Source organism: Phlebotomus papatasi, chromosome 3 (genome assembly GCF_024763615.1).
Source record: "Phlebotomus papatasi isolate M1 chromosome 3, Ppap_2.1, whole genome shotgun sequence".
NCBI classification, from domain to species: Eukaryota; Metazoa; Arthropoda; class Insecta; order Diptera; family Psychodidae; genus Phlebotomus; species Phlebotomus papatasi.
Genome location: NC_077224.1, coordinates 47127289 through 47153990, shown reverse-complemented (window position 1 = coordinate 47153990; position 26702 = coordinate 47127289). Strand labels below are relative to the sequence as shown.

General features: G+C 35.6%; 1 protein-coding gene across 2 annotated transcripts; it reads right to left on the bottom strand.

Moving 5' to 3' along the window:
* Positions 1 to 4317: 4317 nt before the first annotated feature.
* On the bottom strand, positions 4318 to 26702 carry LOC129808020 (protein brunelleschi). 2 transcript variants are annotated; one of them, XM_055857667.1, is made up of 8 exons: positions 26547 to 26702; positions 26232 to 26459; positions 25560 to 26154; positions 18279 to 19531; positions 10878 to 11900; positions 10363 to 10813; positions 4782 to 4989; positions 4318 to 4711 (listed from the first exon to the last, which is right to left on the bottom strand). In XM_055857667.1, exons 2-8 carry the CDS (start codon positions 26409 to 26411, stop codon positions 4426 to 4428), a joined length of 3996 nt encoding a protein of 1331 aa, XP_055713642.1. In that variant the 5' UTR covers positions 26412 to 26459; positions 26547 to 26702; the 3' UTR covers positions 4318 to 4425. The 2 variants fall into 2 exon arrangements, with proteins under 2 accessions (XP_055713642.1, XP_055713643.1); XM_055857668.1 differs by having other exon boundaries at positions 26232 to 26702.

Genomic DNA, 26702 nt, shown 5'->3' with positions numbered 1-26702 from the left:
ATATTTGAGATAGAATGTTAATATTTTGGGATTAGTTTCCTACATTAAGATGAATTTTTTGAAAAGAAAAAAATTTACCTATTATGGGGCGCGGGGAGCCCCTGTCAAACACACGTCTTAACCCTTTAAGGTCGATTGGAACACCGGTGTCCCATAAAGAAAATAATTTTTCCTGACTATACTAAAAAACATAACCTCCTTAAAATGAGTGTTTTGAAATCAACAGTCGATAAATTGTGGACTATAGAGCGATGGCCTATAGGGGAACTCTACTGTATATTGTATAGCCGTAGATTATACCTATCAAACAAAAAAAATATTTAAGTCGATCGATAACCCCCGACCCGAGCTATAAGGGGTCAAAGTTCGAATATTAACCGGCCTCTATCTTCGGTTCTAATTAACATTTTGAGCTAAATTTTACCTTTTTGGTTTCGTCTCGATGAGCACTTTCAGATTGAAGTTCAAAAATTCACCACAAGTAACGCTGCGATTAGCGTCAAAATTCAAAGTAATTTGTCTCAAAAACGCCATTGGGCATTTTGATTAAAATTTAGAGCAGAGGTGTGCAAGAAACCGTTGAAACCGAATTAACGTCAAATGAAACATGTACTTCAATGGTCAAAACGCTACTATAACAAACTTATTTTGACGTTAATTCGGTTTCAACGGTTTCTTGCACACCTCTGATTTAGAGTCTTATAGCCTAGGGCCTAGGCTAGAAGTTTTCAGAAAGTGACAACGGTTCGCTGTGGTTACCAATAGGACCGGAGATATGAGGGAAAGTTCACGAAATTCAAAAAATCATATTTGTGGATCTATTTGACCGATTTTGACGATTCATAGCGCAAATTAAAGGTCACGGAAAACGCTACAACTTCTAGAACATTTAAACTTCGTGGGACTAACACCAGGGGCCCACAGTCAAAAAACCAATTTTCATATTACATAGGGGAAACTGGGGCACCACCAAACACGGGGTACGTACCACCAAACACTAATTTTTATTTCTAAACTACTTGGACTATCTCGACCATTCCTTCAGTGGACAAGTATCCCTATAGTGCCTATAAATTCCTATCGGTCTTATCCTTTGATATCCAATATCCGACTGAAAAATCGCAGCGTTTGGTGGTACCCCGTGTTTGGTGGTGCCCCAGTTTCCCCTATACTGAATTATCTCGACTCTTGCTCAACCGATTATGATGATTACTTTGGTATAATGTAGAGGACTTTTATATCTATATTTCGTCTAAACATTTTTTTTTTGCTCAGATATTATGCCTTCTGTCAGATTTTGGCGCTTTAGGATAAATTTTTTTTCCAAAATAACTACTAATAAGCTACGAAAGTACGCAAGTACAGTGCTGTCTCTCTATATGCACAGCTTTTGTGTCGGTTGCATTCAAAATCAATTTGTTTACATTTTGACAAAGTAATAAAGAAAATTAATTTCTTGGTAACTAATTTTTCTTGTTTTCAATTTTCTTATTTTTATTTTTATCTGTCTCATATTATATTTAAAATAACACGGGAAATTCTAGAACAATAAAAAAATGATAATTTATTAAAAGAAAGAAAAAAACGTTAGGAATTTCAAAAAAAATTGTGCATATTTCAGAGAGAGAACTGTCAAAAAAAGTACCCAAACTGTGCATATAGAGAGACAGCACTGTACTGATATGAACGCTTTTACTCGACTAAGTTATTAAAATAAAGGTTTAAAAAAAGAATGATCAATTCTATCAATTTGGACAAAATGCCCGCTGGGGTCAAAAAACGTGTTCCAAAACAAATAAATTATCTCGGCTACTGAGCAACCGATAAGATCAAATTTTGGGGCAAAATTATAGAGGAGATTCTGGTATATATTCCACAATCATCTTTCTGTTAGTTCATTTACATTCTAGATCAGAGGTGTGCCAGAACCGTTTAAAACCGAACAAACGTCAAATGAAACTTGTACGTCGATGGTCAAAACACTACCTGAACAAACTTATTTTGACGTTTATTTGGTTTCAACGGTTCTTGCACACCTCTGTTCTAGATCTAGATATTTTGATTTAATTGAAAAGTTTGCAATTTTTCAGAAATTTGATTCCAAATTGCCGTATGATATCTCTCATCTTTAGTTAATAATCTCACCTAGAATAAGCTGATCTAAGTTTAACTGTCCATTTCTTAATCGAATCGTATCACATTTGGGCTCATGCGACAGGTTTTAGAATTCCTGACAAGCCTAAACCGATTGCTATCAATTATGAATCGGTAATAAACTGATTTATAACTGATAACTAAATACAGTTATATTGGTTATATTACTCCTAAGGAATTTGGGCAATGTTTAGAGTTTAGAGAGATTTGCAAATCAGTTCATTCGGTTGTGAATCGGAAATGAACCCGTTATGAACAACTAATTTTTGTCTGAGAAAATCAATTCTATTTACCCTTAAAACTATATTGGGGATCTTTTCACTGAGTTTTGGATCAGTTCGTTCAAATAGGTTGAGAACCGGTAAACAGTAAATGATGCGAATGTACCTTTTTAGGTAATAGCATCTAAGCCACTTGTTCAGTCGTTTGAAATAAAAAAACAGCGATTTGGAAAATTTTACAGTTCAATTGAGTCACCCTCTATAAGAGACGCTAAGAGCAAAAACAGGCTATAGGGAAACGCATATAGGAGAAAGCGCGCTACCTTCAGATTATGCTTCGAAAAATTCATTTTTTTTCAATGTGTTATAATTTAATTTAGCCCATTATAATATATTTTAATAGCTAGTGCAATGCCTCAAAGTTTCAGAAAAGAAATTCATAAGGAATATAGAGAAAAGATTGAATTTTCGAAGATTGAGTTGTCCGAATTTAGCGCGCTTTCCCCTACGGTTAAACTGTTTTTGGTCGCAGTTTCTCGTATAACCCTTTGATTTTTCGAACCTCTAAGAACCATCACTCAGGGTTCAATTTTCTTTCTGACACATCACATTGCCAGTCCGTCTGTCCATTTAAATGCTATACCAGAGCAACAAAGCCAATTGATTAGAAATAGCGGCTTGGCTTGGATTCTTCTAGTGACCTCTTGACTTTTCTTTTTGTTTTGGACATGTTTCAGAGATTACCTAGCCGTACACTTTGCCCATATACTAAATCCACTAAATCCCGTTGAATTATTCTTAATAATGATTTTTCAAGGTCAAGAGATTAAAAGGCTCTAGAGAGCGTATTTCTCAACCGAATGGAGTAAGTTTAGGCTCGTTGGAAAGGTCTTGAAGTCTTTAACAAGTCTGAACTGATTTCAATCGGTTATGATCCGATTATGATTCGATAAGTAGTTGAAAATTTAATTGCATTACACAGTAAAAAATTTCGGCAGATATTTCTTCCAAACTTAGCTCGTCTGCGGACACCCAAATTTTTGGGACAAATTTCTATCTAATTGGGACAAATTTGTATATTTGGGATAAAAATGTCTTCAGATACAATTTTGTTTCAAAAATATTTGTTCCAAAGTAAATCTATTCCAATTTTTCGGTCAGTGGCCGAAAGTTTTTACCATGTACTCATAAGCTATTAGGAACAATTTTTTCGAATGATTCAGTGATCGATTCAAATCGTTTCCATTAAATGAACTGAAAGTTCATTTGAACCTAATACAGTCCTGAGATTTGAGATTTTGCTGAATGATTTAACTGGCTTAAACTTTAATAATTTCATAATTGATGATTTTTTTTTGGAAAAAATTGACACAAGACAAAAAAACCAATCGTTTCAATGCAAGTTCAAGCATTTCTCAAAGCACGAAACGCTTTACGACCACTTTTATACTAAGAAATTCTTCAGAAAAATACAGAACATTTTTTACAGTGGAGATAAAAGTAATAATGCTGGAAGAATTTGTAAAGAATAAATGCTAATATTAGGCTGGATGGGAATGTACTTACGATAGTTCGTTGCAGATAGTGTGATGGTCCACGTGTTGTCCACATTCACTCTTGACATTTGTATGGTTCCTATGGGAATATCCTGGTAAGATGAATAACTTTCAGACATTGATTTGGAATAAAACACTTTTTAAACCTTTTTAGAAAGCTCAGGAAAATTTTTGCACTGTTCATAACTGTGATAACTTGATTTTGCGATAAAGTTAAAAGGATTGAAATTCAAATTCGAGCAGTCCCTGTTTTTTCTGATTGCAGCAAATTGGGCAGTATTTTGGTAAAAATGATACTCCGGTCTTTCCCAGTTTCATTTCCAAAATTTCTGCCAAAGAAGGACATCCAGCAGATCTCCTAAACTAAAGGAAAAAATTCAAAAGACTTTTTGTGCATTGCTATCGCACCTTTTTCCTCATTTCTTTCTCATCCACATAACAAAAATAAACATAGTATTTGAAGTATTGTTGGAAGGGTGAGTGTGTCCAAAAAATCATTCAACAACTGTGACCTCAATGGGTGGAGTGAAGCGCCAGATGTGAGCATCTGATGAACTTCTGTGTCCGGACAAACTCCCGGTTGTATTTACTGTATGAGCTCCCACAGATGATCCAGCTCCAGCACTCGAAGTGGACTCTGCGGCATGACTGGAGATTGAGACCATCTGAGAATTCTGAGCACTGCACTGAATATCCGCTTTAAAGCGTCCCGGAGTAAAAAATATCACTGAGCACTCATGAGAGGCTCTCTCGCTGCGCCCCAGGAAGGGTATGAGTATTCTACAGGAGGAATATCCAAAAGGATGAGCTAGAGAACAAAAAAAATACTTCCATACGAGACAGAACTTACTCATTGGGTCCTGACATAATAATTCTCGTCTCAAGCCGATAATTGTGCATCCCATTCTGATAATCTTGGTAGAACTGGATTGAGATGATGAGTCTGTGCAATGGTTGAGGTGAGAGATTGATTATAGACACACCAAGAGTCACACATTCTCCCGTCATCTTGGAAATCTCCGCCGTACTCGTCACTTTCTCCCGATCAACCGAAATTTCTGCAAGAATATCCAACAGAATCCACTCAAAATCCATAAAAAACCCAAAATAAAACAGTTAGGGTGGCGGCATTACTTATGGCCAGTCTATACTTGTGGCCACTTCGCAGATATCTTCAATTTTTTCCCACAAATTAATTTCGAAAAACCACAAAATTAGGAATATTTGATGTGCTATCATTAAATGAAACTTTTAAACTGATTTACTTTTATATTTCGGTAGAAATTTAATTATTTTATGGGAATTATTTCACTGATGCGACAGACGGTCAAATATACGTCAAATCGTTAAGAAATTTACTAACGATCTCATAATTTTTAATGACTAAATTTTATATCTTCAATCAAAAATATTTAGTACTATTTTTCAAAACTTGTTTTCTTAGTAACTATATTTTCATTTACCACTTGATTTTGATGATTTTTTAAACAAAAAATATAAAATATTGACAAGGCCATAAGTATGACCAATTTGATTAGATTATTAACTTGTGGCCACAGAATTTGAAGTGTGGCGCCCTCACAGATATTTGGTTTAGCGAGTTGACAGTTGTGTAATTTTGATTCAGTGAATTTGAGTTTTCTAGCAAAAATTTAATAAAATTTAAGGTACCGTCGTTGCGGGTGACTTTGCACGTTTTTTCGCTATTTTTCAACTTTGCTCTCTAAAAGTGTATAGTTAAAGTGAAGGGAGGGGGGTTTTTAAGTAAAATTATTTGTATTCAGTTGTTAATGAATGGATTTTGTGCCACTAGCATTAATTTTATAAAATTTTACTATGTTTAAAAAAATCAAGAAAAAAGGCTTGCACTGGGGTTAAGGTGCGGGTGACTTTGCACTTTTTAATAAATACTAAAAAATCAACAATTTCTGATAATAAACGACAATGAAGATCTTCACATCTAAGGGTAAGATGCACGAGATCTACAAGGTGACGTGGTCGCCATCTTGATTTGACGTTTCTGTACGCCATTTTGAATAACTGTCAAAACCTAAAACTGGTCCGATTGGGTTGAAATTTTAGTATGCTGTAGCTGATGTCAAGACCTTTTCAGAACGTATCTATGTCCCAGTCTACGTCAAGTATTTACCTAGATACAGAGGCTCACATTTTAAAATTTTGAAATCATCATATTTTGGCGATCTTTATTTTATAATCCTTAATTTTAAAATCTAAATGAAATGCCTCATTAACCATTAAAAATGGTTGAGGCTTTTATTTTATATATTTATTTACTCTTACATAATTAAAAAAATAAATGAAAAGTGCATTTATTATTATTTTTTTATTTTTTCATTTTTGCAAAAACAGTTTTTCAAATCTTCAAATAATATGCTGTTATAAAGAAAAACAATCCTTTTCTTTTTGTTTGTTATTTAGATATCATCGCCTAACGATAGTACTGTCTTTTTTGTGATGATTTCGATAAAAGAAGCTCTCCGTAGTTCTGTATTCATGAAAATGTCAAAATTTTGAATTTGGAGCTCCTGTATCCAGGCAATCGCTTGACCTAGGTCGGATGTTATATATGTTCTGAAAAGGTTTTGACATCAGCTAGAACATACTAAAATTTCAGCTCAATCGGATGAAATTTTTGTTTTGACAGTTATTCAAAATGGCGGACAGAAACGTCAAACCAAGATGGCGACCACACCATCTTGTAGATCTCGGTTACTTTATCTTAAATTATCAAAAAATTGGATAATTTTTAGCCAAATACTTTTATAATAAAGCTTTAGAAAGATCATTACATGCAATTTTATAACATAAATCATGCGTTCTTAGAATGATAATAGGCAAAAAAAATATTTTAATAAAAATAATCAACAAAATCGAAGTGGATTATTCTAGCCAGATAAATTTAGAATAGATTTGGGCAATTTACTACTCTGAAATCGATTTTGGAATTGCATCTTCAGATAACTTTTTCACGGAGCCGTTTTTTGACAAAATACCTTTATTAGCATTTCATTGACTATTACTGAAACCACAAGAATCCTTTTGAGGATCATTGTACCTTACTTGGTACTTAACATATCCCTATATACTTTGACATGGTAGATCGGATCGGCGAAGACCATCAATAAGTGCTAGAATTGTTCAAAGTCTCACGAACAGCAGAGTGCAAAGTCACCCCCCGAGTGCAAAGTCACCCGCAACGACGGTAAATGTTGATATTATAACACAAAATTGATTATAAAAGAGTAGTGTGTAGATCTCGTTGATTTTTTCAATCAACCTGCATTTTGTTGTAAATAACCTAACTTTTTCTCTTATATCCCTCTTAAGACAATGCAAAATACGAAAAAAAAACCTTTTATTGAACTCAAAGGATGCAAGAAGTATTGAGAAGCATTGAGAATGGAGTGATCACGACATGTATTCCAGTCATTTCAGTTGTACCCCAATCCCTACACAAACTCTGCATTAAAATCTCCGGAAATTCTCCGGGAGAAACACTTGATCACGGATGTTTTCATCGTCCGCAAAAGAGAACAAACAGAGGAGGATATTCTTGAGGTGGGTTCTTCATGCAACCAAACGTGGCTATTCTATCACGAAAGACAGGTTGGATTACTGGTAACTGTGCGCAGAATCAATGTTAGTAATCTGCTGCTATTATGAGTAAAATGTTTGAAAAACTATGAAAACTTGTTAAGAAAAATAATAAAAGCCTATGAAAGTTTTTAAAATGCTTTTCTTGTCTTTTCTAATAAAATTATTTTATTACTTAGTTTATTTTATATGATTTAAAATTGTGGCCATAAGTTATTCCACGAATGGCCATAAGTTTGTAAAAGAGGCCACAAGTTATGAATTTTACATGGTTGGGAAAACTACATATTTTCAGGGATTTTCCTAGGAAATTCATTTGAATATATCGAAAGAAACTACATGAAAGAAATTACTCTTAAAATTTTGCTTTAATTGGTCAAAAAGATCAACAACTATAGGCAGATATGTCCTTAATGTGGCCATAAGTGATGCCTGCACCCTATAAGGCCAGATTGGTTCCTGGAAGGTTGCGTTCTAAAAATGCAGTGAGGGAGTAGTAGAGATGGGTCATTTCCCATCTTCCACGCGATACAGGGGGTTCCGAGATTATGTACATAATGGGATTAGGGTAATTGTACCAAATTTCGGCCAGCTTACAATTTCGGCCACTTGTTTATCAAATTTCCATAAATTTTTATTTTTTTTTCATATTCCAGAGATTATACAATGCAAAAACATAAAAAAATGTCGTTTATATGAACGAGACGATGTGAAAAAGTCTTTGGAAAATTCTGAAAGGGCAAGGAACTACGAGAATCAGGATGGCCGAAATATTACACAAAGCCATGTCTATAATTTTATTCATGTTAAAATTTGTTAAGAATGATTTCAAAAAAAAAAAAAAAACGGACAATAAACCATCTACAAGGTTCCCAAAAAACATTCCTGAAAAAGAGGTAACAAAAAATTGTAGTATGTAACTAAAAGTGATAAGCCCAGATAAGCTTATGCTAGCTGAGATTTAGGGCAAATGAGCTGTAGCGTAAATGTCCTAATTCAAAACCATTTCCAGACGCTTTAATTTTGACAGAAGATTCAACACATTAAGTTCATATTTTTTCTGAAGAGAATTACATAAATTTGCTCCTTCACTTTTTTAGTATGTTACTCTTTAGTGAAAATTCTTTAGATATAATTTGAAAACTTCTTAAATACAAGAAAAATACGCGAGTGTAAAATGCCTAATTTCAATATCACATAACCTCAATTATCTCGACTGTCGCTGAACCGATTTTGATGATTACTTCGACATAATTGTAGAGAACATTTGTCTCTATATTTCATCCATACATCATTTTTCGATCAGATAATGCGATCTGTCCGATTTTGTCGTTTAAGTGTGAAAAAATTGACTTTTCCAATAATAACGCTTTGAAATCACTCAGATGCTAATTTGACTGCCTCTACTCGACCAAGACACATAAAATAGGGTTTTAAATGGAAAGTCCCACAAAATACAACAATTCTTTCATATAGTTGAAATTCACCAAATCAACACTTGGTAGCGATCTGGTCGAAAAAACAAGTTGAGAAACAAAAAACCGCGCTTATCTCGGCTTCTGAGTAATCGATGAGATCATGTTCTATGGCAAAATTATAGAGAACATTTTGGTCTACATTTCACTCATATATCACTTTTGTGCCAGTTCATCCAGATCCTTGATATTTTGGTTTAAATACTAAATTTGTATAATTTCACGAATTTGATTCAAGATAACTGAATTGCATCCCAAACTTCAGCTCTAAATCAAATTTGCATGCACTCCGAGCTAGCTCACGTTAAGAATCTCACCTACATAAGCCGGTTAGGATTATCTGTCCCTTTCACAATCTTTTGCACTCAAAAACTTATATTTTTTTTATTTATTCACCCTGTTTTCATATTTACTCAAATTTCATGATCGTTTTCTTTTAAAACCTGTGCTCCACAATTTTTTTTGCCACAAAAAGACTAACTTTTTCCTGTAAATTTTTCACAATACTTTTTTCAGCTTTCTTTTATAATTCTTTTAATTTTCTATTTTTTTTTATTTTCTAAACACTCTCTAAAATCGTGTGTAAAATACGTACAGGGCTAGTAAAAAACATACATAGAATCGTTTGCAAAACACGCACAGCACAAGCATAAAATGCTATGCAAAATCGTGTTTAAAACACGCACAGCACGATCATAAAATGGTTAAGAATGCGCTTAAAATCACGCACAGCTCAATCTTAAAACGGTAGAAGTGTTTAAAATTACGCACAGTTTCATCATAAAACGGTAAATGCGCTTAAAATCACGCACAGTTTAATCATAAAACGGTAAATGCGCTTGAAATCACGCACAGCTCATTTATATAACGGTAAATGCGCTTAAAATCACGCACAGCTCAATCATAAAACGGTAAATGCGCTTAAAATTACTCACTGTTCACTCACAAAACGGTAAAAGTGCTTAAAATCACGCAGTTTAATCATAAAACGGTAAATGCGCTTTAAATCACGCACAGCTCATTTATATAACGGTAAATGCGCTTAAAATCACGATTTGAACTGTGCGTAATTTTAAGCGCATTTGCCGCTTTATGATTGAGCTGTGCGTGATTTTAAGCGCACCATAGTCTTCCGCAGATAAATTTATTCCTGGCGAATTTGTGAATTTTCGTGATTTTTCACTACAAAGATTGCCGTTGAGGAACCTCTAACAGCGTCCAATCTTATTCTTGTCTAAGAAGCATTTTACTGTCTCATCATATAGAACAATTTTCCAGCCGGGCCAAAAGAATCTTTTTTTTTTTTGAAACACCCTAAATTAAATACCATTAAATACTCACCCCATTGCAGAGGAGCCACTGTGACCAGATCCAGCATACCCGGAGACAGAGTGATCCCTTTGAGTGAAGCCAAACCCTTTGTTTCCGTCCCCACAAGACTCCATCGCAAATCCACTTGGTCAGCAATGTGCCTCGAGCAGATCTTCTCAATCTGATCCACCTCATGGCCACTGACCATACTGCCCGACTCATTGGGTAGTCCAGCTTGGATTTTCTCCAATGGACACCGTTCCACTGGAACTGGAATCCTGCAGCTTTCCTTTGCCTCAATCACGATGTTCTTTTGTTCCGTATACTGCAGCGCCATCTCTTGCCCAGTCACATTAACAACGTCCAGAACAAGATAGAATTGAGAAGGAATTTCTGCCGGAAGAACATCCCAATTTGTGATGTGAGCACTCGGAAGGAGTTCAAGGGGCACAGCTGCAGATACTTGACGACAGAATCCCTCCTAAAAGGCACAAAATCCTGCACAATCCCAAAAAAAAAAATTAAAAATTACTCTGACAACTCACCTGAAATCCTGCTCCTCCTGAGAATCTCAATCTCAGCTGACCCTCCAGATGCCTTGTGCCCGTTCCCATTGTGGCCGTATTGAGACTCACTGTTGCCAGAGAGGAATGTCCTGAATGTGAACTCCGGAAACTCGATGTCAATTCAGTGTTACGTCTGTGCGTCGGAGAACTGACACGACTGTGATTGCTGGGTCCTCCAGAAGTTACTGTCATCAAACTAGTGGATCCCACACTGAGACTCTGAGGTCCTTCATGTGCCACCTGAGCCGGTGACATTCCAGCTCCAGCAGACAATAGAGACAAATTTACAGGACCCAGAAAATCAGCATCACCAAAGATTTTCAGGGTAAAACACGCACTGCTCTGAGGAGCAATTGGCAAAACTTTTGTCATCTCCTCCGAAGTCACCCAATGGAAAATTCTGCCCTGTGTCGTTGAGTCGAGCTGAGAGTGAATGGCACCCTCGAGGAATTCAATGGGCACAGTACTGGTATTTGTCAGAGTTACCAGAACCTCAGCCTCCTCCCCATTGTACAGCGTGATCCCCTTCTCTGGCATCGAAGTGGTCACTGAGAGCGTTGGCAGAGCCGGAATCACCTCAACTGTCACTGAAGCCGGTAAATTCTGTCGGCTTCGCTTCATATCTCTCAATCGACAATTGCTCTTCACGCCCAAAGTGTGAGTGCTATAGCCTAGAATCTCTAACGTTCCCACTTCCAGTGGCGTTCCCTGGAGAGTGACTGAAGTTGCAGCAGGACTCGCTACAAGAGATATTGTCTGAGGACGCGATTCTAGGACAATTCCCGTACTCAAGAGACGCATATCGCACACATGAAGTTCTCCTGGAAGAGGATTCTTCAGTTTCAGTGTCACTTCGCCCACATCATGCTGCACCCATTGAATGGGCTGTGTAGAAGTGCTTCCAGAACTGCCAGATCCTCCGCCAGCGCTACCTCGCTGTTGACCACTGCCAGAGGCTGAAGTGAAGTGGATGGGAGTGAAGAGGAATGGACCAGAATCGACCTTTGAACAACATTAAAAGATTCATTGAAGCATGAGGGAGAACGGGGAAAATGTTAGAAGCGGAAAATTTCTAAAGTCGATATCCCTAAAATAAAATAGACCAAGATTTTCAATTTTTAATATAAGGTAGCCTTCATGATTCATAAACATCCTTAAATGCTCAAAGTTTTAAGAGATTCGAGTACATTGAGAGAAATCCGAAAAAGTTAAAATAACATTCCGGAAATGTTAATTTTACCCTGCATTACTGATCCAAAATCGGTGTAAATATTACCCTTTTTAGGTGTATTGGGGGTTAAAGTTACCCTTTTTCATGTCAATTTTACCCTTAAAAAGATGTAAAATTAACATTAAAAAATGTTGATATATTTTTACACTTAAAAAGTGTTAAAGTTATAAGGAAAAAAAGTTAATCGCACCCGCTTTTTTTTCTCAGTGTTCTAATCACACCTATTGTAATCCTCGGATTTTCTCAAAATGCTCAGATCGAGCTGAAATTCACAGGGTATATGTTTTGAACATCCCTGCCGAAAATCAAAAGAAGCCACTTTCGGGTTCGGCCGGCCGTCCGGCTGTCCGTAGTACGCAATATCTCTGGTTTGGAAAGAGATATCTTCATAATTTTTTTTAAATATATCTACTCGCGCGTACGACGATTTCTGTGCCATTAGTTTTAAGAAAAACCGGTTCTAAACCGGTTAAAAATCACGTTTTGTAGTTTATCTAGAAATCTAAGGCCTGACTGCCGATTATACCGCTAATAAAGATCTTTAGAAATTCGGAAAAGTCCTCTTTATTTCCACGAAATCCTCCGTGGAAATTTCCATACAACGGCCTTAGAGGCTTCCGTGCTTTAATATTACGAAATTCCACGACTTTTCCAGTGGAGTTTTTTTTAAAATATTTTTCTTCAAAATTATTCCTAAAATTGATTAAAAATGGCGTGGAATTTTCATAGAGAATTTCCACAAAAAAAAAAACACATCCACAAATAAATGGACGATCAGTGCCAATTGGCAATTTAGAACTTGTAGAGTATTCATCTATCAGACGAACACTCAGTTGTTCTACTTTTGAGTTGAAAATATTGCTACACACAGAAAAATTTTGACTCTAAATTTAAGAATATATAAGATCTTGGGAACGTAAATTGGACGTGAATCCCCGAGGCGTTTAAGTTTAGAAGCTCTGAGCGAAAAAAATGGGCTAGAATCCCTAGCTCTTTCAAGTTAAGAGTTCGGGAAATTAAGTCCAACATTAGCTGGAAAATGAAAAATGTCTACAGATTTGCAAATTGCAACTAAAAATAAATGATCAAGGATTAAAAAATTAGGGCATTAGCATTCATTGGATGGGATTTGAAATTAAATTCCTGGGTGTTTCTGTTTAAGAATTTTCCATTTTTCTGTGTGTACCATATCGTACATTTGAGTATGTCTAGCTCGCAAGAATTATAGCGTTAGGCCGAAAAATAATTGCGAAATTTTCGCACTTGCTTCCATGGAGTTTTGGCCGGAAAGATATCAGAAAATATACTCGGAATATTCAATGGAAGTTTTGTTTCAATTTCCAGGGAATGCTCTTAATGATTGTAAGAAAATACTTCGGAATTTTTTTCAAGGAAATCCACGCGAAAAAAAAACTGATAACTCCGCAGAATTCCAAGCGGAATATTAGCGTTTATTTCCCCAGAAGCTCACGCGGAAAAATAGGAGATAAATTCTATGGATTTTTCCGTTACTGTGAAACTTTGCGGCCGATCGGCTACAGGGGACGTGGAAATATTCGTCAGAGAAAAGTCCATGGAAACTCGCGGACATTTCTTATTAGATGGTCCTGTACAGAGTTCCGCAAACGTTCATGGAACACTAGGAAGAAATTTAGCGTCAAATTCCTTCTCGGAAGCTTACGCGGATTTTTAGCGGTAAAATCAGCGGACATGGCAGAAAAGGCTGCTGGAAATCCAGTAGAATCGCCGCGGCCGTTGGCTATAGGATATATTCGAAGATTTGTAAGGTGACATATACAATTCGCGATCCGCAATTTTTTCGCGGATTTCTGCGTGACGAGTTTTTTCGCGAATTTTCACGGGGCGTGTATTTTTCGCGGATTTTCGCGGGGCGCGAATTTTTCGTGGATTTTCACGGGGCGTGTATTTTTTCGCGGATTCTCGCAGGGCGAGTATTTTTTCGCGGGCGCGTATTTTTTCGCGGGGCGCAAATTGTTTTGCGAATTTTCGAGAATTAACTATTCTCGCGGTTTAACCGTCATATCCATAAATATTCCGTAAACAATTCTTATTTATAAGTGCTCTAAAATTATTAATTAATTTTTAACTTCAAAACGGTTTTATGATGATTTATAAGACAGTCACAATTCGTGTTTAAAAAACCCAAAATTTTTGCAATTTCCTTTAATGCAAGCGTTGATAAATTTCTCTAAATAGTAGCCAAAATGCAAAAATCTCACCAGATCCAACAGATACATTATTAAACATAAGGAAGGGAATACTAAAAGTCATTATTGATTATACTGCCTGAGCTTGGAGGAAATGAACAAACCACTCAGGAAAGGAAAATCACATAACGACTTGGCAAAACTTTTCAATTCCTCCATTGGAGATAATGAAACTTTAGCACTACGAGACTTTTCGCGGAATATTCTCTCATCTACGCGAAGTATCACGTGCTTCTTTTTTTCTTTTTTTGCACCTCTTCCCTTGCCCTGTGCAAATGTGTTGATTCGTGAGGAGTCAGTGGAATCGAAACGTGACCATTAAAAGGTCCAAGAATTGCATAATGCACTCAATGAAATACTTTATTGCGGCATTAATAAATTATGATCAAAATGTTGCAGTTTTCATCTATTTCTTGCAATTTTGCAAAAGTGCAAAAGCTTTCCCTTAATGACGTTTGTAATATTTATTTTATTTGAGGTCATTGGCAATTTTATTAAACACGCACAATATCATTTAAGTTAAGTACTCTCACGCACAAATTTTTTTTTTATTTTGTGGCCATATTATTACAGTGTATTTCGCGCAATTAGTTTTAAATTTCCATAGATTAACTCATGATTTTAAGAAAATTTGGAAATTGTATGTTTCTCACACGAATAAATAAAGGCAAAATCAAAGAAATACGATAATTTCGACTTTACAGTAATAATGCCAATAAACATCCATTAAATAAGTAATTTACAGAAAAAGAAACTAAAATGTTGAGTGATTTTCACTAACAATTCACATAAATTTCAATGGACCTTTATGAAAATGCATCATAAAATGTGTTAAATAATAAACCAATAAATAAGATTTTTATGAAATTTTAGTTTCTTTTGACCATAATAAAAAATACCAACAAAACATTTTACAGATCCATGTAAGAAATATCAGAGCAAAAATAAGGTAAAAAGGTCTGGCAAAGCGGCCCAGGCTTTGCGAAGTGCTCGAAGTAGTAACTTAGATGCTACTCATGAAAAGTACTTGCGCATCATTTACCGTCTACTGGTTCTCAATCGCTTGGGACCGATTTATAAATCCCTCAAAATATTGCACAAATTATCTCACCATTAATATAATTGAATTTCGAATAAAAAATACTTATCGGTTATAAATCGGTTCATTGCTGGTCTATAACCGATTGAAACCGATTCAGTCTTGTCAGAAATTCCAAGACCTTTCTAAGAAGCCAAACATGACACCATTCGGTTCAGGAATACGCGCTTTAGATGCTTTTTAACATTTGACCTTGATAATCCGTTAATAGAAAAAAATCAACGATATTTTGGCATAAGGGCAACACGCCCGTCTGAACAACCCCTAAAACATATTTAAGTCAACTAATGTGGGCTTCTGAAGGTCCCAAGATTCTATTTTTAATCATTTGGCCTCTAAAGTTATCGACAGCTGGACGGACGAACGCCTTGACATCAGAAAAACCTGTCAAGAACCTCGTCGAGTAAACTGTTCTTGTCGGTCAAATTGGATAAAATTGGCTCGACGCGATTCTTTACCCCCAAAATTCAATTCAAAATCGAATTTTCACGTATTCCATGTTTCAAACACCCCAAGTTGCACGCACTCCGAGGTCACCTGTAAAAAATCTCATCTACCATAAGCTTATCCAGGTTTATCACTGGTTTTTTCAAGGTCAAAAGTTATAAAGGCCCTAGAGAGCGCATTTATCAAGCGAATGGAGTCATGTTTGCGATCGTTGGAAAGGTCTTGAAATTTCCGACAAAATTGAACCGATTCCAATCGGTTTGGAACCGTTAATGAACCGGATCATAACCGATAACTATTTTTTATACGAAATTAAATAAAATTACTCCTGAAATATTCTGAGTGATTTATAATTCGGTTCAAATCAATTGTGAATCGGTAATAAACCGGTTATAAACCTATAAGTAATTTTCGCCCGAAAACCAATTCTGTTACTCTTATAGAATTATTTTGTGGAATCTTTTGATTGATTTATGAATCGGTTGGTAATCGGAAAACAGTAGATGATGCGAAAGTATTTCTTAGGTAAAGCATCTAAGTCACGAGTTTGAGCGTTTCTCAAAGCCTGGGATGTTTTGCCACTTCTTTTCATTATTATAACTCTTGATTAAAATTGTTTTTTTTTTGTAAATTTTTCCTATAGTTTTTTTGTGTAAATTTATCTTTTGTGTAAAATCTAAAACGTTGTAAAAAATAATAAATGCGAATTGTAGAGATTTCCAAGGCCTTTCCAACGGCAGCACATTTGTCAAAATCGGTTAAGTCGTTTAGCAGAAAATTCAAAAAAAAAAAAACAATTAGAAAATGTGACAAGCGCCACCTTGATTTTTTTAATAGTATGAAAAATATCCACAAAGGTAGGGTAAATGTCCTAATTCAAAACCATTTCCAGACGCTTTAACTTTGACAGAAGATTCAACACATTAAGTTCATATTTTTTCTGGAGAGAATTACATAAAATTGCTCCTTGTCTCTTCTAGAATGTTACTGTTTAGTGAAAATTATTTAGATATAATTTGAAAATTTCTTAAATACAAAAAAAATACGCAAGTGTAAAATGCTTCTATTGGAAACATATTAATCCAAATGGAGACAAGGGAAAGTTTCTAATTGGAGACAAACAGTGTAAGTGAAACCGCGACGAAAGGCTTCCAAAACCTTGTTGAGCTGTTCTTGAGTCTACAATTTGTTCTTATTCTTGGTCTTTTCTCCTGTCCCATCTGAGACAATAAGAAAATCTCTCCAAAAAAAAATCATATTTCCGGGGTTTCCTATTGAAGCATTTGCAGACACTTCAGAAAAACCCTTTTTGTTCACGAAATATGTAATTAAAAAAAAATTAGCCAGAAATATGACATAAATGTTAAACAAAACGAATAAACAACAATCACCCCATTGTGTTTTTCATTGGAAAACATGGTCGATTGATGAAAAATTCGAATGTGAAAAGGTACACTTTTAATTTTTCTGAGAAATTAACAAATTAATATTTGTGAATATGAATGGATTTTCGCTTTTTTTGGAGCAAAATTAACTAAATAATGAAACTGTGGTATAGAAAATATATAAATATAATAATTTAGTACTGTATTTATCATGAAAACAATGACGTTTCCATTTGGAGTAGTGAAAAATTTCCATTTAGAGCAGGTTTAGAATTAGCTTAATTTACCCTAAAAATTTTTCAGACCTCACATTAAAGTGGAATTTAAAGATATTGGGACAATTTTAAAATAAATTCCTGAAAATTAATGGCATTGTATTCAGCTTGGAAATAATTTAAAAAAATCGGTAACGGGGTTAACCCTTTAAGGACGATAGGAACACCGGTGTCCCATAAAGAGTATAATTTTTCCTGACTACCTAAAGTTACCTTTTCCTTATGTCTATACGTAATTACAAAATAGAAGGTTGAAGGAATCTAGAATATTTCTTGGAAGTCTCCAGCTATTTGCTATATAGTAAATTTTTAAGCTCAAAAATGAGGAATTTTTAAATTATTATAATGAAAAATAATTTTAAATATTTTTTATACTTCCAATTTTTTTTTAAGAAAACCTGTTTTGGGAAAAGAAACTACAATACTCAAACATAATTATTTTTCATTAGATTGAAAATTTTCATTCATTAGTATTATTAGAAAAATTATTTGAGTTTTTGGGCTATTTTTGTCCCTATCGTCCATAGAGACAAAAAATAAACCAAATCAGATTCTGTTGGCTTTTCGAACGTTACGTATAAGACGTATCACAAATTTTGTTTATCGGTTTCATTTTTAATTGCTGATTTTCGGTCAACGAAAACTGTCTCGTCGTTAAAGGGTTAAAGCTCCAATCTGAAATTTGTATAATGTGGGTAAAAATAGGAATTCTTACCTTATTTGTGGCTATTTTGTGAGGCTTGAGCGGTGCTGGAAGTTCCCGGACTTGCAAATGGCAACAAAAGGGCAAATCCGTAAGATTGGCAGGCGGCAAAACTCGTCCAGAATCCAAGACCAGTGGCACAGGAGCTCCTTCGCACTGAGCAGCGAGATTCTGGAGATGCGTAGCCACGTCATTTTGATCAGTTGGACTTAGATGTGGCCACATGGTTTGAATCATGTACGTCAGATGGCGAACAGCCACAGCGGCATTGTCCATCTTCTTGGCAGCTACCACAAGTTGCTGTAGTAAATCAACTTGCAGACACTTCCATCCTGAATTCTGCGTGAGCATCTCCAGAGGATCCAGAGACATTTTGTGCCCTGGAAAACTGTCCAGCATCAATCGATAGCTTGCTCCAAAGTCAGGATTAGCATTGCTGGCAGCCACATGCCTCCAGGCAGCCAATCTCTGACAGAAAGCAGCTTTCCGATGATACCCAATTTTTTCATAGAGACCAGACAGAGTTTCAAATCTCTGAACACGTTCCTGCTCGCTCATATTGAGATTTATGTACAGGACATTCTGCAGAAACATGGATACATCGAGATTTTGACCTTGCTCAATGCAAATCCTGGCCGCTTTGAGTGCTGCCTCCGTCTCAATGATCCCAGCATGTCGATACTTGCTGTAGTTGATGATGGCATCTCTGTACCTGGTCGTAATATCTTCTGGAGAGAGAATATTGGGCGGAAAGGGTGCAACTGGAGAATCCTCCATTGACCCCGGGGGTGCAACAATACTTGAGACACTCGAGGAACTTCCCGTAGTCACTCCCGGTGACAGACTCGAAGTCAGTGATGAAGTTGAGGATTCTGACGATGACGAAGACAGGGAGGAACAAGTAGACTTAACAACTCCACTGTCAGCCTCTACATTCGATTGCACAATCCCTGTCGCCTTCTTGGACGTCGATTTTGACGCTACGCGACGTTGCGGAGATCCCGCCTCCTGGAGACTAGCATTTCGTTGAAGTGGCTGTGGCTGCCGCATTTGGGGATAGAGCAGAATTGCTGAGGCTGCACATAAACCCTCATTGGCTGCCCCAAGCCACAGTGAATCACTTATGGCACGCAGAGTCTCACTGGCGGCATGAAAAAGTGTCAGGGATTCCGCCACCAAGCCAGCCTGCAGCGTCAGGTCGGCCAGGTTCTTCGTCACACGTCCCATGCATCGCTTCCGATTATTCCGGGATTCCAGGTCAAGGCCTGTTGGAAAGGGTTTCTTTTTGATTTTCTTTGAAATATTCATCTGTTTGTTGCGTACATTCAAAATCGATGTAGACATTTTTAATCGTTGTTGGGTGGAAAAATACTCTATATATATAGAAGGGGCAAACAATTGGGGAAACATGGGACTTCTAAAACAAAATAAATCCTTTTCATATTACGAAAAAGTTAAAATAATATTCCGGAAATGTTTATTTTACCCTGCATTATTGATTCGAAATCGGTGTAAATATTACCCTTTTTAGGTGTATTAGGGGTTAGTCACCCTTTTTCATGTTAATTTTACACTTAAAAAGGTGTAAAATTAACATTAAAAAATGTTGATATTTTTTTACACCTAAAAAGGGTTAAAAGTGTGAGGAAGAAAAATTAATTGCAATCCCCTTTTTTTCTTAGTGATTATGTTTATAAACGAAATGCTCGGTTGGATGGTTTCGGAAGCATACAAAATAAAAGAAATTTCTAGAGCCTTTTTCGAGAATAATCAGAAATCCAAATTTAGAAGCCAAACATGGATTTCAAATTATCCAATTTCGAAATTCAAATTTGGAAACCAAATTTGGATTTTGGATTATCCTCAAGCTTCGTTTTCTTAATAACTTTAGAGTCCTTTTAGAGCCTATGATTCGAATCAAATTTTAATCAACTCATGGAATAAATGAAATCAAGATTTACCATGTCCTAACTTTTCGGTTATAAGAATTCGATATCCGGATCGGATTCTCTTGATCTAAGTTATAGGCAATCGAAAAACAAATCTTAAAATTGTCGTAATCCTTTTTTATTCTACGACTGAATGTGGAAAGTCTTTAATTTAATCTTTAATAATTCTTTAATCTTTAACTTTGACTAAACCGTATATGATGTTTATGAACCGATTTCGAAGAAATTTAGAGTAATTTCGTAACAGATAGATAACTTTGATGTATTTATGACCTTCAAAATCTTCATAAAATCCCTACAAGATATAGCTTTCTACATTTTGAATTGCAAAAAAAAATCATTTTTGAAGTGCTTTATTCAAAACAAAAATTTTTATTTGTGCGACAACATGTGAAAGAGCCAATTTGAAAATATCACTTTCATAAAGAAAAACTAAAAAAAATCAAACAAAAATGTCTATTTTATCTAAAAACGGTTCCACTTTCTTCACAATACAAAAAAATAGTAGGTGAGATTGTTAAGAATCTCACCTAATATTTAACCAAATTTGAGAAGAATTTGCCTTAGAACATTTTCTTGGGTTAATTGTTGTTATAAAGACGTTTTTTTAGGGGCTACGCGGGTCGAAGAAACTAAAAAAAAACGGAAACAAAATATTTTCTCTATTTTTTTTTTCAATATAATAAAAAGGATTTAATTTAAACTATACTATCTAAAATTTTCAGAGATCTTTAAAAAAAACTAATCATTCGATAAAATCCTAGACAGAATAGACTCATCTCAAAAAACCCAAATGAAACTGTTATGTTCTCCTCAATTCTTTCGGTCTTCATCAGAAAATTATTCTCTTTCGGAATAACAGAATTGGGTTTTTCTCCAAAGCTTTTGACCCCTAGTGTGGGTCTTCTTCATTATATAATAAATAATAATAATAATAATAATGCTGGCACAACGTTCCATGAAGGAACTAGGCCTTCCCACAAGGGGTTTTCTAGACATGCTTTATTATTTTTTCTTGTACGGGATGAGGTTGTCAGTCCTATGCCCCGTGGAATCAAGTGCAGTGAAGCTCACTGGATGCAATCCGAACACCTTTTACGCTAGAAAAAATCCTGGTGACCTAAAGGGGATTCGAAACCGGGACACTTGCATCATAGAGCGAGTGCTCTACCGCTTGACCCATTGAGTGCCTTCGTAATGAGGGTTGATTTATAGGATATAAATGAAAATCATGTTGATGGTCCTCCGATCGATTTAAATAAGAATCTCAACATTTATGTATGTTTTACCCACTGAGAGAAATCCGAAAAAGTCAAAATAACATTCCGGAAATGTTAATTTTATCCTGCAGTGTTAATCCGAAATCGGTGTAAATATTATGCTTTTTAGGTGTATTAGGGGTTAAAGTAATCCTTTTTCATGTTGATTTTACCCTCAAAAGATGTAAAATTAACATTAAAAATGTTGATATATTTTTACACCCGAAAAGTGTTAAAGTTATGACGAAAAAAAGTTAATCGTAGCCTCTTTTTTCTCACTGGTAAGTTTTAAAAGATATTTTCTCAGAAATCTTTAAGGAATTTGCTCTGAAATGTTATTTCATATTTTAGGAAAATTACAAAAACCAACAAATGAGGCATTTAGAGTGAACGGAGCGCGATGTCTTAGATGAACAAAATTGTAGTCCTAAGTGTTGCGTATCGCTGGTGTCAATGAATTTTTAATATTTTATTTAGTTTATTTTATACAAATTTTTAAAACCTCACTCTAAGACTATTTTTTTTGGTAATTTTTAGAGGAACTTCAATTTTACACCCCGAATGAGTGTTTTTACAAAGTTTTTGTAATAATAAAAATTGAAGCACAGCTAATGAGCCTTCCAACAAACTCACACTTTTTAAGTTATGTTCACTGGAACCTGAGATATAACGGATAATGTAAGGCAAAGGAGAAAAAATATAAAAGTATTAATAAAAAAATTCTAACGTAATGAAGCAAAACCAAGACCAGAATCTTAATCAGGGTACTTGACTCTATCAAACGTACCATGTGAGATCTCCGATAGCAAAACCGTGTTGTATAGTGTTATTAATTTATGACAAGAGTCATAGATTTTTACAAGTTGATAACGTTTATACCTTACTATCATCCAATATCTGTAAATTGTTTTTCGTCAATTGGTCTTCCATTTTTTATTCATCCGCAAAGAGAGAGCAGTATATATAGTTCATCGATTTTGAGTTGTAATGTCGGCCAAAAGTTTCTTGACAAATCTATGTTCAAGAAACCAGGGGAGGAATGATAACATTTCGACACTATCGAATCGATAGTATCGATAAATCTATATCTGTTAGATTAAGTGAATGCCGATTTTTTACGGAATGTTGGGCTATTCATTGCAACAATCTTTAAAGAATGAGACTATTAATAAACATCTATATTAGTTAAAGGAAGTGCAGCTATCACTTAAAATTTTCAAAATCGACAGTCGATAGTGCCGAAAATAAGTTATCATGTTACCCCAGGTGGTGGAAATAACATTTTAATTTTTTTCTTTTTGCAAATGAGTTGTCTTTTAATCCACAGATGCTATTTATGTATTTAAAAAAAAATCATTTTATTTAATTATTAAAAAACAAATTGTTTTCTCAAAATTGAGCGTTTTTCATCGGCCAAAAGTTTCTTGACACATTTGCAAAACTTACTGAAAATGATCAAATGGTCGAATATTTGCAACTAACTTCTTTTAACCCCGTTATATTTTGAATGTGGGTTTGTACATTTCTAAAGTTTGTAATGGTCAATTTATGCATTAAAAAAGCGGTGATATAATAGAATAATGTATTTTTGTTACTTTATAATTTAGGATAGAAAGGCAAGTTAGAAGTTAAAGGATGCATAAATCGTCCAGAGATACTGCTGAAACAGGGGCCCATCAAGCCTAATAAAAAGTGAAGATATTTTTCACTTTTCCTTGTAAAAATTTTGCAGCTATTGCACCGCGACTTAAATAAATTTGCTTGTAGTTCTTGTATTATTTCGGCGATCATTATGAAATATTTATTTTTAGATAGCTTTTAATGCACGATTTCGAAATTCAAAATATATCAGACTGATAAATCAATTCTCTTTAGGAAAAAAAACTTGCCAATAATCTTCAGTGCTTCTATGCAAAAACGTATGGAAAAATGAAATGTCGAGAGGCCCTTGGCTGAAATGAATCTGCGTCGTCAATTATTTTATTTTATGGAAAGTTATGACAGGATATACATAAAATGCATAAAATCGTTAAAATTTATGGTAACGAGGCACGAGAACGTTTGGAAAACACTTATTGGCAGAATCAGGGTTTCGACTCAGAGGGTTGATAAACGCATTGTCACACTGTCCATCTGTCCATCCCGCTGGTGCCAGCTCTAGAGGTCAAACGGTTAGAGATAGAGACTTGAGACCTTCGGATGACCCCCCCTCCCGTAAGTGAATCCAAGGATCGTTAACATGCCCTTCATTTTCCCCTCCATCTCTTCGCTTCTCCTCCAAATGGACATTTCGTCTTTATTCGAAAATCCCGTTGAATTACTACTAATAACGGTTTTTCAAGGTCAAAGGTTTGAAAGGCTCTAGAAGACGCATTCATCAACCGAATTGTGCCATGTTTGGGGTCTTAGAAAGGTTTTGGAATTTCTGACAAGACTAAACCAATTCCAATTGGTTATGAACAGGAAATGAGTCAGTTATTCATAACCGATTATTAACTGAAAATTCTTTTTTTTAATCATAAAAATAAAATTAAAATTAAATCATCTACAAAAAAAGACAAATACGATTCTAACGAAATGTTTGCAGTTTTACAACACTGAGAAAAAAAGAGAGCGCGATTAACTTTTTTTCCTCGTAACTTTAACACTTTTTAGGTGTAAAAATATATCAACATTTTTTAATGCTAATTTTACACATTTTAAGAGTAAAATTAACATAAAAATGGTAACTTTAACCCTCAATACACCTAAAAAGGTTAATATTTACACCGATTTTGGATCAATACTGCAGGGTAAGATTAACATTTCCGGAATGTTATTTTAACTTTTTCGGATTTCTCTCACTCAGTCAGTGAAGGAGCGATATCTTCGGTTCTATTTGACCGAGAACGGCGAGAATATTTAAACGTCGTAGGACCAACGTTAAGGGCGATATAGTCAAAAAACCAATTTTTATATTACATAAACCCAATTATCTCAACTCATGCTTAACCGATTTTAATTTTACCATGTGCGAAAATACCGTAGTATCATTCCTTATAACGGTTTTTCAAGGTCAAATGATTAAAAGGCTCTAGAAAGCGCATTCATCAACCGAATTGTGCCATGTTTGGGTTCTTAGAAAGATTTTGGAATTTCTGACAAGACTGAACCGATTCCAATTGGTTATGAACAGGAAGTGAGTCAGTTATTCATAACCAATTAACTGGAAATTCTTTCCTTTTTAATTATAGGAATAAAATTAAAATTAAATCTTCTACAAAAAAGACAAATACGATTCTAACGAAATATTTGCAGCTTTACAACACTGAGAAAAAAAGGGTGCGATTAACTTTTATTCCTCATAACTTTAACAATTTTTAGGTGTAAAAATATATCAACATTTTTTAATGTTACTTTTACACCTTTTTAAAGGTAAAATCAACATGAAAAATGGTAAATTTAACCCCCAATACACCTAAAAAGCATAATATTTACACATATTTCGGATCAATACTGCAGGGTAAAATAAACATTTCCGGAATGTTATTTTAACTTTTTTGGATTTCTCTCAGCTCAATTAAATATCTGAAGATTTTTTTCTTTTTTATTGTGAATCGAATAATCCTCTTATTCGGTTACTTAGAAGCCCCTCTGAGATTTCTTAAAAGACCCTTTTAGAGATATAATTTAAAAAGTTGAAAAGAATACTGTTTTTTGTGCAATTCATGAAGTAATATCGTGACTCGTTCGTGACATCAATCATTCAGCTGTGTAATGGGCAATATAATGCTGTACTTTGTGAATTTTCTGGTAGAAAATTTAGATTGAAAAAATAAACAGACGGCAAGAAGCTTCTGATCAAAGAATTGTAGCTCTGTGCAAAGAAAAATGATAACTGAGAAAATCGACGTGACCATCAATAATTGCCACTTCCCGCGATTGTTTTGTCTGAGCAGAAATGCAATGGGTCTTCTCAGACGAAGATCATGAATGAATTTCACCCTGGATAGATCATTTTCCAGTGAATTGTGAGCATGAGATTGGCAAGCACTGGACTATGACCGTGATATGCATCGATAGCACCGACCGAATTCCGAACTTACCCACAAAGTCTCTCTTCTCGAAGGGCGCCAGCAGCAATGCCACCTTGTCAATTTTTTCCCGAGATCTCTCCAGTCTCTTTGACTCCAGAACCCAAAAGAGGGCCCCAATGAATTCACTCATGGCCGCTTCGAGATTGGCACAGAGATCATTTTCTGGGTAGAAAAAGGCCCTGCTCTTGAAATTTGGAGGTGGATTGAAGATTTCCTGGAGTTTCTTGCTTGTCATGGGACTTCCTGATGAAATCTTTCCATTTGTCGCTGAAATATTCTCTTCAGTGTTCTCTTTGTTGCTGCCCGAATCACTTTCTGTGGACCTGGTGTCATCCTCCGAGAGGATTGTCTGGTCCACAGAATTGGGCCCAAAGAGGAGACACCGTGAATCGTACAGAGTGGATGTGTACTTGACTTTGAGGGATTCATGGATACGACAGAGCTCATTGAGTTCTGTCTGAGTGTCAAATTTGCCCACAGTTATCAGTCCCAGAAGTCTTCGGTGTGTCTGAAAATCACCCCAATCATTGTTCTCCACAGGATGATCCCGTATGTAGCGCACCCAGATATCCCGAGGATTGCCAGCTGAATCCGCAATCCTCACCTAATCACAGATAATATTCCCGATTAAACCATCTTTCCCCACATTCACAAAAAAATCAATAAAAACACCCAACACACCGTGTTTACTCGCTGGATGCGCTCAAAGACTTTCTGGAGGGAGCGCGGTTTGGCTGGCCCAATGCCACGCACAAGAACTAGAAGCGCCCCATGATGATGGGCGTTCTGCTCGTAGTCCGGATGCGACATTATCGGCTCACCAGACCCCTGCGACAGCATATAGCTCACGGAAGATCTCATATGGGCACTCGAGTCGAGTTGGACCCCAAGATGTTGCTGACTTTGTGGCTGCAAGATGAGAAAGTGACACAGTGTCCCCTTTTTTTGTGTGACCAGCAAAACAACACCATTTCACTGCACTTCCAACACACTTACATGGTGTTCACTGAGTGCACTCGAAGGGAATCATTGCAGGGGACACTTATGCAATGGATTTCACCTGAAAATCTTCTCTTGATTAGCACTTTTTCAACTTTTTTTTTAACACTCAAGAGATCCCCCAAATCACTGAGCAGGAAAACTAACCTCACT

What these genes read in the sequence shown, in the direction of transcription:
- LOC129808020 (XM_055857668.1), bottom strand. Translation starts at nt 26,411, where the DNA reads ATGAGATCTTCCGTGAGCTATATGCTGTCGCAGGGGTCTGGTGAGCCG. An exon ending in ACAAAATAGCCACAAATAAG is followed by an intron (nt 11,901 to 18,278) that starts GTAAGAATTCCT and finishes TGTTGTTCAAAG; the next exon opens with GTCGATTCTGGTCCATTCCT. An exon ending in ATTATGTCAGGACCCAATGA is followed by an intron (nt 4,712 to 4,781) that starts GTAAGTTCTGTC and finishes TTCCTCCTGTAG; the next exon opens with AATACTCATACCCTTCCTGG.